This window comes from Manis pentadactyla, chromosome 2 (assembly GCF_030020395.1).
Source record: "Manis pentadactyla isolate mManPen7 chromosome 2, mManPen7.hap1, whole genome shotgun sequence".
In the NCBI taxonomy this organism is placed as follows: Eukaryota; Metazoa; Chordata; class Mammalia; order Pholidota; family Manidae; genus Manis; species Manis pentadactyla.
The window spans coordinates 189,855,753-189,867,978 of NC_080020.1; the positions used below are offsets into that span (position 1 = coordinate 189,855,753).

At 36.9% G+C, this 12,226-nt stretch overlaps 1 protein-coding gene across 9 annotated transcripts in view; it reads left to right on the top strand.

The window, feature by feature from the left end:
• CCDC88A (coiled-coil domain containing 88A) overlaps positions 1-12,226 on the top strand; it is a 135,490-nt gene that overhangs the window by 64,744 nt on the left and 58,520 nt on the right. For all 9 annotated transcript variants that reach the window (XR_008995840.1, XM_036925985.2, XM_057497191.1 and 6 more), the window contains exon 9: positions 11,714-11,795. Coding sequence is in view for 8 of the 9 variants with exons in the window: in XM_036925985.2 (XP_036781880.2) it covers positions 11,714-11,795 (82 nt within the window). In the remaining variant the exon portion in view is untranslated. The remainder of the gene's footprint in view (positions 1-11,713; positions 11,796-12,226) is intronic.

The window sequence follows — 12,226 nt, forward strand, 5'->3', positions numbered from 1 at the left end:
GTTAGCATTTTTTAGCAATAAGTATTTTAAAGTTAACATATGTATATATTTTTAGACATATGTTATTGCACACTATTGACTACAGTATAGTGTAAACCTGACTTTTATATGCATTGGGAAAGCAAGAATTTCATTTGACTTGCTTTTTTGTGATATTCACTTTATTGTGATATTCACTTCATTGTGTTATTCACTTCATTGTGTTATTTGCTTCATTGGGGTGGTCTGGAACCAAACCTGCAGTATCTCTGAGCTATGCCTGTAAAGACATGACCAATCTCTAGTGGAGATTTTTTATTTTGCACTTCAAAAAGAACAGAGGAATTTTGTGTTTGGAGTTTTTTTCTTTTTACCTTTTTTCTTGATTTGTTCTCCTAGATTTGTTCTTCAGAGTGTAGATTTAAATTTAAAGACACAATATAGCAATTAAGTTTATTTACTGATTATTTAAAACATTTGGTTTAAAAATCTGACTGAATATACAAGGTGTAAAAAATACACAGTCTATAGGAAAACTTGAAAACAAAAAAATACAGCTTTCATTGTGGATGTCTGCATTATTATGTATCTGTTGAAGTGAATACGCCCAGGATATTCTATAAACAGCTGCACCAGGGAAATTGGAGAAGAGATTGCTGTTATTAGTTTGACTGACAGTTAATGGATAGCCTAAACAGTGAACACTAGTTGGTTCCATATAATTTAGCATAATCTTCTTCAGTATTTAAAGTATGCAATTAGAATTGCAGTGATGGCTGTGAATTCATTTAACATTTTGCACTATATTAAAATTTGATTTTTAAATAAAACTTACTTGGCCATGGAGTATTTTAAAATTCCAAGCAACTTAGAGTGATTGATAAAATTGAGTGTCTCATATGCTGGTGGAAAAATGTAAATGAGGATTTTAAATGAGTAAATAAATGTGCCAGATATAACAGGTATTCCCAGTAACTAACATTTTGTCAAATGCCATCTTTGTTTTTCTTTGAAAATGCATTCCTGCATGGATTTCTTCTATTAACATTAGTTTTACATATGTTTGTTGGGACAGATCTTTACTAAAGTGAAAAGGTGTGGGAATCATGGTAGGTAAAAATAGTTCAGGTTGCCTTATACCTAATGGAAATAAATAATTGTAATGAGAACATGCAAAAATTAATAGCATAATTACTTAAGGGTAGTACATTTTAATATAATTGCTTTTGATTTATTAATATACAGAGTAAAAGAATAATTTGTGAATTGGATGGAAGAATACATAATTCCTTATAAATTTCACTATTTGCATTAGTTAATGTCAAAAAGTTCATCTTTTTCTTCTTTTTTATTGAAATATAGTTGACTACAGTATTATATTGTTTTCAAGTATACAACACAGTGATTCAACAGTTACTCACATTGTTAAATCCTCACCCCAACTAATGCAGTTACTATCTGTCAACATAGAAAGATTTTACAGAATCATTGACTGTATTCTCCATGGTGCACTTCACCCCTGCAACCAACTTACATTATGATTTAGATTTTGTGCCTCATTATCTCTTTTACCTACCCATCCTAACCCCTCCCCCATGGTAACCACCAGTCACTTCTCAGTTATCAAAGACTTTCTTTAATAATTTTCTCTGCTTCCTTGTATCTCATGTATTCAGAGTTTTTCTTTCACACAAATTATGTATTTTTTAAAAATAGATTTATTGAGATTTAAATCAGAAAATTCATGTTTCTAATGTATACAATTCAGTGATTTTTATATAATTCATAGAGCTGGGCAACCATCACATACCATCTAATATTAAGTAATATTTAACACCACACAAAGAAACTGCATACTCATTAGCAGCCATTCCCTGTCCCTTTTTGTCCAAAGCTCTTGGGAACCATTAATCTACTTTCTATTCCATGGGTTTGCCTATTCTGGACATTTCATATAAATGAAATTATATATTACGTGGCCTTTTGTTACTGGCTTCTTTCACTTAGCAAAATGTTGTCAAGGTTCGTCCTCATTCCAGCATGTTTCAGTATTTCATTCCTTTTTATGGCTGAATAATATTCCATTACATGGATATATCACATTTTAGTTATCCATTTATGAGTTGTATGTTTGGATTGTTTCTCCTTTTTGGCTTTATAAAGCAATGTTACTATGATCATTCATGTCCAAGTCTGTATGTGGGCATTTGTTTTCAGTTATCTTGGTGGTTGTATACCAAGAAGGAGAAATGCTGTGTTATATGGTAGCTCTATGTTTAGCCTTTTGAGAAACTGTCAGACTGTCTGCACTATTTTACATTTGCACCAGCAATGTCTGAGGGCCTCAGTTTTTCCATATCCTCACCAATACTTATTACTATATATCTTTTTGGTAACAGCCATGCTAGTAAGTGTGAAGTGATAACCTCATTGTGGTTTTGAGTTGCATTTCCCTGATGACTAATGATGTGGAGCATCTTTTCCTGTGCTTATTGGTCATATGTGTGTCATCTTTGAAGAAATGTTTATTCAGTTCCTTTTCCCATTTTTAAATTGAATTTTGAGATAAACTTTTAATCAGTGAAGTTACATGAAACTGGAGTTATATAAGAAGTCCATATAGCCTGCAGTTGAAACCTAAAGGACTTTTGGTCATTTCTGTCTTGGTAGTGAAAAGGGAGGGTGTAAAGAAGATTTATTAGAGATAGTCACATTTCAGCTTTATTAGACATTAACTACATTGAAAGGCTTATTTGGGTGTTCTGAGCAGAAGGTGAAATAGACAAAGTTCAATACGATTTAAGGAGGGAAAATGGCAAGAAGTGAAGTTGAAAATGATGGAGTGAATACCAATGGAATATTATTCAGTCATAAAAAGAAAAGAAATCCTACTATTCACAACAACATGGATGGACTCGAGGGTATTATGCTTAGTGAAAGAAGCCAGGAGGAGAAAGACAAGTACCAAATGATTTCACTCATTTGTGGACTATAACAATAAAGCAAAACTGAAGGAACAAAACAGTAGCAGATTCACAGACTCCAAGAAGGGACTAGTGGTTACCAAAGGGAAGGGGTTGGGATGGAGAGGCCAGGAGAGGGGATGAAGGGGCATTGTGATTAAAACACATAATGTAGTGGGGGGCACGGGGAAGGCAGTATAACACAGAGAAGACAAGTAATGACTCTATAGCATCTTACTATGCTGATAGACAGTGACTGCAATGGGGTCAGGGCAGGGGAACTTGATAATATGGGTGAATGTTGAAACCACAATGTTGTTCATGTGAAACCTTCATAAGATTGTGTATCAATGATACGTTAATTAAAAAAAGAAGAGAGGGAGGGAGGGAAGGAACGGAAGGAAATGATGGAGGGAATACATGGACAGTCATATATGTAGTACTCAGAAGTTCAGACTTTAAATAGCAGGGACCAATTGAAGATTTTTTGTATAGGAGTGTAATATGATCAGATTTGTGTTTTACTAAAGGCATACTAGTCTTAATAACTGACTCTTAGTGAATGTTTAGACTAAAAAAATTAATTCTGTTGACAATGTGAAGGTCGACTGAAGGGCAGTCCAGGCATATGGTGTGGGTCTGATGCAAAGTTGTAATAGTGAAGTGGTAAGAGAGAAGGCAGGGTCTTAGGTATAATTCCTGGTTTCTTACAATTGGTTTCTATTGGGATGGTGATACCATTTACTCAAATAGGGAACTTAAGAGGGAAGAAGAATATTAAGGTAAAAGACAAATTTAGTTTTTGACATACTCAGTTTGAGGTACCTTTGATATATCTCCATGGAGATGATCCCTGGTTGATCAGTTCAAATTCAAAATAGAGATTTGGAATTATTAGGATATACCTGATGCAGAATAATAACAGCATTGTGCATAGGAGTTGAACCTTGGGAGTAGTATGACTGCCCAGGAAGAACATGAAGAATGAGAAGAATGTGATCTGAAGAACACAATATAAAGGTGTTTAAGTGGTTAAGGGCAGACTTCACCATTTATTAGCCACATTACTGTGTTTCCTCATACATATTATTCAACCATATTATAGATGTATTCATACATATGCATTACTCTGCCTCTTCATAAAAATGAAACTTCTAATGTGTACCCTGGAGAGAGACTGCCTGTAGCCTATGATCAAGTGCATGAGCTTGAGAGGCATTCTGCCTGAGTGGGAATCCTGGCCCACCACTTAACTGAGTGACTATGGCCAAGTTACTTAATCTCTCTAAGATCAGTTTCCTAGCGTATTAAGTAGGAATAATAATTGTGCCTATTGTAAGGTTGTTGTGTAAGGTAAATTCCAAAGTGAACAGTGTCTAGTACATTAGTGCTCAATAAATGTAAGCTGCTATCACTGCTACTGTTTCTTTAGAGGGTGCTTGTGAGGATTAAGTGCTTGGCAAAGTGAAAAGTGCTTAACAAAAGTGGTTGGTACAGATAATTCGAGTTTGATCATTTTGGCCAAAAGATGGGCACAACACATGGAATCAGTGAAAGAGCTAGAGTTAATGTGTTGAGGAGTAGAAACACCTGAGTGTGGAGTCAGGAAGTCAAAGGAGAGTGTTTTAAGAAAAAGAATGAAGTTGATTATATTAAATTCTGCTAAAAGATCCAAAAATAATCCATTGGATTTGGCAGTAAGGAAGTAATCAGCTCTTGAAAAACAGTGTCAGTGGGGAAGTGTGGATGAAAGCCTTGTTGCTATAGATAGTCAAATGAGTACAGAAAGAAATGATTATTGAGACTGGAAATCCTGAATAAACTCTTGGAAAAATTATTTAAATTAATATTTCACATAAACTAAATTGAATTTCAGGTGGATTAAAGAGCTAAATGTAAAAATTTAAATAATGATGAAAGAACCAAAAAGAAATATAGAAGTATATATATATATTTGTCTTCTAGGTAGGGGATATCTTTGCGCAAAGCAAAAGAAGTGGTTGCTCTTTTTTTTTTTTTTTTTTGATATATAGTCTTATATTAGCTTCAGGTATACACCACAGTGGTTCAACAGTTACCCATATTATTAAATCCTCACACACACTAGTACAGCTATTATCTGTCAACATAAGAAGATGTTACAGAATCATTGGCTATATTCTCCATGTTGTATTAATATCCCCAGGACCAACCTACATTACGATTGAGAATTTTTGTGCTGCTTTATCCCCCTCACACTCCCCACCCACCCACTCCAATGCCACCCCCATAGTGAACACCAGTACCTTCTCAGTGTCTGTCACCCTAGTGCTGTTTTGTTCATTCTGTTTTGCTTTGTATTTATATTCCACAAATAAGTGAAATCGTATGGTATTTGTCTTTCTCCATCCAGTTTATTTCACTGAGCATAATACTCTATAGCTACATCCATGTTGCAAATGAGAAGATTACTTTTCTTTTTATGGCTGAATAATATTCCATTGTGTGTATGTACCACGTATTCTTTATCCATTCATCTATTGATGAATACTTAGGTTGCTTCCATATCGTGGCCATTGTAAATAATGCAGCAATAAATGGGTACATATATCTTTTTGGATCAAGGATTTTGTTGATTCAAAATTCCTAGGGTAAATTCCTAGAAGTGGAATTACTTTGTTGATAGGTGTTTCTATTTCTAATTTTTTGAGGAAACTCCATACTGCTTTGCACAGTGGCTGCACCAATTGACATTCCCATCAACAGTGTAGGAGGGGTCCCATTTCTTCACATCCTCACCCGCACTTCTTTCTTGCCTTTCGGATTGTGGCCCTTCTGCTCGTGTGAGGTGATACCTCATTGTGGTTTTGATTTACATTTCCCTGATGATTAGTGATGTAAAACATCTTTTCATGTGCCTGTTTGCCATCTGTATTTCTTCTTTGGAGAAATGTCTGTTTTGGTCCTCTGCCCATTTTGTAATCAGGTTATTTGTTTTTTTGCTGTTTAGGTATATGATCTCTTTATGTATTTTGGATGTTAACCCCTTATTAGATAAATCATTTCCAGATATATTCTCCCATACTGTAGGTTGCTTTTTTGTTCTGCCGATTGTGTCCTTCGCTGTACAGAAGCTTTTCATTTGATGTAGTCCCACTTGTTCGTTTTCAATTTTGTTTCCCTTGCCTGAAGGTATGTGTCCAGGAAAAAATTGCTTATATTTATTTTTCAAGAGATTTTTGCCTATGTTTTCTTCAAAGAGTTTCATGGTTTCATACCTTATATTCAGGTCTTTGATCCGTTTTGAATTTACTTTTGTGTATGGAGTTTGGCAGTAATCCAGTTTTATTCTCTGGTATGTGGCTGTCTTTTCCCCATTGTATATTCATGGCTCCTTTATGGTATATTAATTGACCATATATGTGTGGGTTTATATCTGGGCTCTCTATTCTGTTCCATTGATCTATGGATCTGTTCTTGTGCCAGGACCAAATTGTCTTGATTACTGTGGCTTTGTAGTAGAGCTTGAAGTCAGGGAGCATAATCTCCCCAGCTTTGTTCTTGTTTCTCAGGATTGCTTTGACTCCTCAGGGTCTTTTGTGGCTCCATATGTATTTTAGAACTAGCTGTTCTAGTTCACTGTAAAATGCTGTTGGTGTTTTGATAGGAATTGCATTGAATCTGTAGATTGCTTTGGGCAATATGGTCATTTTGACTACATTCTTCCTATCTATGAGCATAGGATAGATTTCCACTTATTTATGTCTTTAATTTCTCTCATGAGTGTTTTAGAGTATAGGTCTTTCACTTCCTTGGTAAGGTTTATTCCTAGGTATTTTATTCTTTTCAATGCAATTATAAATGAAATTGTTTTCCTGATTTCTCTTTTTGCTAGTTCATTGTTAGTATATAGGAGTGTAACAGATTTCTGTCTGTTAATTTTATATCCTCCAACTTTGCTGAATCCAGTTATTAGTTCTAGTAGTATTTTCATGGATTCTTTAGGGTTTTCTATTTATAATATGTCATCTGCAAATAGTGACTTTAACTTTGAAATATTTATCAATATGATTTGTTATCTCCGTTTCATTTAGCCCTCTTTCTGGTGTCTTAATCTGTTGCTTTGTTTGGAACATAGTTCTCTGCCTCCTCATTCTGTCAGGGTTTCTGTGTTTTTTCTTTTGTATTAGATGGATCTGCTATGCTTCCTGATGTAGAGAGTAAAGACTTTATAAAGAAGGTGTCTTGTGGTGCCCAGAAGCTCAGGACTCTTTCTTCTCAAGTGCCTGCTTGTCCTTTCCTGTGGAGCCCCAGCTGCTGTTGGTGGGCAATGGGTGCGGTTGCCTTTCTGTATGTCTTCTGGCCATGGTTTATCTCAGTCTGCTGAGGCCCAGCAGTTTTCCTCAGCCAGGCCTATGTGATCAGATCAGTGGTTTCTGCTGGATTGTTGTGGGCAGGGCTGCCCTCCACCTGCCCTGCAGCAATGGTGCGGCTGCTGCCTTAACAGGGTGTGTCGAGTGGTTTCAGGGGGTAGTTGTACTATGTCAGGGTGCAGGCGGTGTCAAGTCACCTGGTTGTGGAGTGCAGGGGTGCTCAGCAGTGGCTTAGCTGTGTGATTGGAGGGCATGGGGCATGCAGCAGCTGTGGTGGGGTGCTGCAGTGCTGGGAGGGGTGTAGGTGTGCTGAGACAGTTAGTCCCATGGTAGGTGTGTGGGGTCGCAGAGGTGGCACAATGTGTGCAGTGTGGGGTTGTGCAGGTGTGCAGTGGGAGCGAGTTGTGCAGTGGGAGCTTATATCAGCAGTGGAGGCAGCTGGTCATGCTGCCGTGGCACACAGCTGCTAGAGCAGCGAGTCCTGTGGGTGCCCTCTAGCAACAGTGAGGCACCATTACCCAGCTTGGCCACCCTTGGGGAGGAAGATACTCTCATATCTGGCTCCTGCAGGCACCTCCCCAGTTGGGCTGAAACAGGGCTGTGAAAGCTAGGAGTGTCTCCCTTGCCTGTCAGGCAGCAAGGTCCAATGCTGCTGGGCTGAGTGGGCTGTCGCATTGGTGGTGTACAGGAAGGCACTTCAGAGTGAGGCCAGCAAGGAGAATGGCGTATCTAGGGCTCCCATGTGTGCCCAAGCTGTTGGGCCAAGGGAGTGTTGGGGAGGTGTTGTCCACCTGCCTTTCCTCCTGCAGAGATACCTCCATCCAGCCCTTGCTCCTCTGGCTCCCTTCCCACTGCTGGCAGGTTTTTCAAACTGCTGCCTCTACTTTTGGGCCTCAGCAGGACAAATGGAGCATGTCTGTCCTCCAAAGGTGGCTGGTGTCTCATCTCTCAGAGTATTCCAGCTATCCCTGGTGTCTGCTCCCTCTAATCAGCTGAACACAGTGCAGTGTGGTCTGGTGTTCCCAGAGCAGATCTCCAGGGCCAGGTGTGCAGAGTTTCTAGGCACCTATCCCCTCCCTGCTCTGTTCCTCTTCCTCGTGCCTGTGGGCTGGGATGGGTGAATGGATTGGGTCCCATTCTATTGGTGCTCTGCCACTTTACCCTTTTCTGTGTGGTCTTCTCTTCTCCCCCAGGTGTAGATGGTCTGTTGTGCAGTCTTCAGTTCATTTTGGGGTTTAATTGGATTTGCTGTAGTTGCTTCCTTTGTGTGTGTGTGTGTGTGTGTGTGTGTGTGTGTGTGTGTGTGTGTGTGTGTCTGTAGATGTCTGTCTTGCCTTCCTACTCTTCCATATTGAGCCTCCCCTCCTTGTTGCTCTATTTTTATAAAAAATATTAAATATATATACGTCCAGAAAGAAATGAGTAAAATTAAAACATTTGAATATTAATCATAAAGTTAAACATAGAACTTTCTTATGACCTAGATTCTGTGCCTAGGTGTATTCCCTCAGAATTGAAAACAGGGACTCAGAACAGGTATTTGTTATGCCTATGTTCGTTGCCGCATTCCTCCCAATAGTCAAAAGGTGGAAACAAACCAAGTGTCCATGTACAGATGGATTCATAAACAAAATGTGCTATAAGCATATGATAGAATATTATTCAGCCAAAAAAGGATGAAATTCTCTTACCTGCTACAACATGAATGAGCTCTGAAAACAATTTGCTAAGTCAGATAAGACAGATACAAAGGACAAATATTGTATGATTCCACTTAAATGAATTATCTTTAATAGGCAAATTTAGAGAAACAAAAAGTACTTTAGAGGTAAGGGGTTGGAGGAATGGGAGAGTTATTGCTTAATGGTTTCAAAATTGGGGTGATGATGAAGTTTTGGGAATAAGTAGTGGTGATAATTTAACAACATTGTAAATGTAATTGATACCCCTGAATTATATATTTGAAATGGTTAAAATTACAATTTTATGTTTTATATATATATATATATATATAGCCACAATAAAAAAATATTTCATAATTTTTAAAAAGCATTCAACAAACTATAAAGAAATATTTGTAAGAAATATCTTACAAATCATAAAAGGTAATAGCTTTTTTTTAAGTTAAAAGACAAAATAATAGCGTTTTATCAGAAGAAATTTTAGTGGCATAAAAGAAAGCACAGTGATTCTTTCCTTGTATTCAAATAAATGCAATTTAGAACAATATCAGCACTTTTCGGTTGTTAAATTTTTTCACATATAGGCATTTTTATCCTCTGCTGGGTGTATTATAAATTGGTAATGACCTTTCTGAAGATCATTTTGACAGTATATATCAAAAACTTTCAAACCTGTAATGTGTTTTTAGAAATCTGGAATATGTAGGTTTTATGTATAATTTTATTTACCAGACCATTATTCATTACAGTGAAAAATGGAATCCACTTAAATAAATTACAGTTTCTCTATCAAAGGGAATATTTCTCCATTAAAAATTATTGTTTTAAAAAAATGTATTGGTATGAGGGAATGTCAACAGATTGTTTTTTTACAATGAACATTTACCCTTTATAAAAATTGAAATACAGTTCATATACACGAACATTTTATTAAAGAACAGATGGTGGAAAGCTTTTCCCAGTTCCCCCAACCCCTGGGAGTTTCAGTTGCTGCTCTGGACTCCCGTATCACAGCACCAGTCACATTTGTGTCTCCAGACAAACTGTAGGTTCAGCAAGGGCAGAGCCTTTGCTTCACCCATGTGACTATCCAACCCGCAGCCCAGGGCCTGTTTCAGAGCAGGAACTTGGGAAATGCTTTATCAAGGACCCAGATGCCTAGTTCCCTTACCTTCCTGCCTCTGCACTGTTGTCCCTGGATTGACTTTTCTTTCTCTCCCAGCCTATGCAACTCTGTTTTTATTGTGCAAGTCCTAGCACAGATGCCAGCTTCCCCGGGGTGTCCTTCCTGAGCAAACTGACGCTGTGACTTGTCTCCCTATAAAGCTTGAAGCTCTCACTGCTTCTACCACCAACTTGCCACTTTCACATAAGCTCTCCAGCTTGGTACCTTTAGGTTTTATGGTTGTTTTGTTGATACTTTTTTTCTTTTCATGTTACATTCCCAATGAAATTTGGTTTTCTAGTGAGGCTGATGATATTTGCCAACATTTTTCATTAGAGAAAGCCAGTTCCTTTAGACAGGTATCCGTAGCATGTGGAACATGGTATGTACGTGTAAAATCATTCTATTTGTTTCCTGTGTACTTTAGAAATGAATTTTAAAATGAAATAAGGTCGTAAATTTAGTTAATGGTATTGTACCAATGCCAAATTCCTGCTTTTGATACTATACTGCCAATATATAAAATGTCACCATTGAGGAAAGCTGTATAAAGGGTACATGAGAACAGGTACTATTTTTGCAATTTCCCTTAAGTCTATAACTATTTCAAAATTAAAGTTTTTATGAAAACGACTTGAGGCTGATTAAAAATATAAAACCACATTAAATATTAAAATAATATGTAGATTAGATGGGACATACAGACTTGGCTGTGCAAGCTTATTTATTAAGTTTTATAATGTTAAAAGACTGGTAACAACCTAAGTGTATGACTATTGGTGATTGTTTTTTGAGAACAGCACCATATAGAAATAGATTGATGGTATTTATGTATTATGCTTTTTTTTGTATGTATTGTTTTGTGGAAGTTTTTCCAATATCCTGTTGAGTTAAAAAGATCAAATGATAAAAAAAAAAAAAGAACAGGTGGTGGAAAAGTAGAGATGATGAGTGGAGACTTTATTTACGAGCGTGGCCTTGAAGGGGAGATAGAAAATGGGAAGTAGAAGTAAAGCAATTTAAAAGAGAAAAAAAACAGTAGAAGTTTGAAGATGTTTATAGACTACAGGGAAGAAACCAATAGAGATATAAAGATTTTAGGAATCTGTGTGGCAGTGTATGATTTCCTTTAGGCCATTGACTATGTTGAAAATAGTTTGGAGAACCTTGTAAGTCTCAGACCCAGATAGTATTGCCTTGCATGAAAACTCTTCCAGCTTATTTGTTTTTGACTACACAGAGAGGAAGAGAGGGAGAGAGCGAGAAAGGGGAGTGAGAATGGAGGTTGGCAGGAAGGGTGAAGAGAGAGAAACTACCTTGTGAACTATGAGGGCATTAATCCCTGAGGTTATTAGCCTTTGGAAAACTTTAAGGGGTAGTTTGATTAATGACATCCGATCACAAATTTCCAATACCGATTTCTTTCTCTTTCTCCCCTTGGTTGGGGTTATGGCTAATGCTGTGTTCAACTAGATATTTAGTAATAATAATACATTTGTATTAATGCAGATGATGATCATGGTTTTCAAAAGCAGTAAGCTTATTATATAATAAATATTTTTTGCATTTAAGGGAGGAAAAGACTGAAGAGTTATTGGACTGCAAAGAAGAACTTGAGCAAATGGAAATAGAATTAAAAAGGCTGCAACAAGAGGTTTGTACCTGGAACTTTTATTATGTAGGACTGATAAGTAATTGGGAATTGATTTTTCTCCTTATAATTTATAACTTTTACTTTAATGAATTATGAGTTTGCTGATTTAAAGGAATTTGATGGCTTTTCAGTGTCTCTCTTCACAAATGCTAGAGCCCAGATTAGAAATCAAGGTCTTTGGACTTTTCTTTTTTCTATGTCAGTGTTACTCCAACCTCACTAAGATTCAGAGGAGCCTCTTAGGCCTAGGGCAGTTCCAAGTTTCTCTTTTATATGCATTTGGCTTCAGTGAGTGGGCTTGGAAGCTGTAACACCATACTGTAACCTGTGCTGGTTATATGTATCTCTTTAGGTCTCTGCTCTTTGATGGTGCTTTATGTTAACTTATATACGATAGAATGTTTTTTGCTTTTTCACTTTTTTCCTATTAA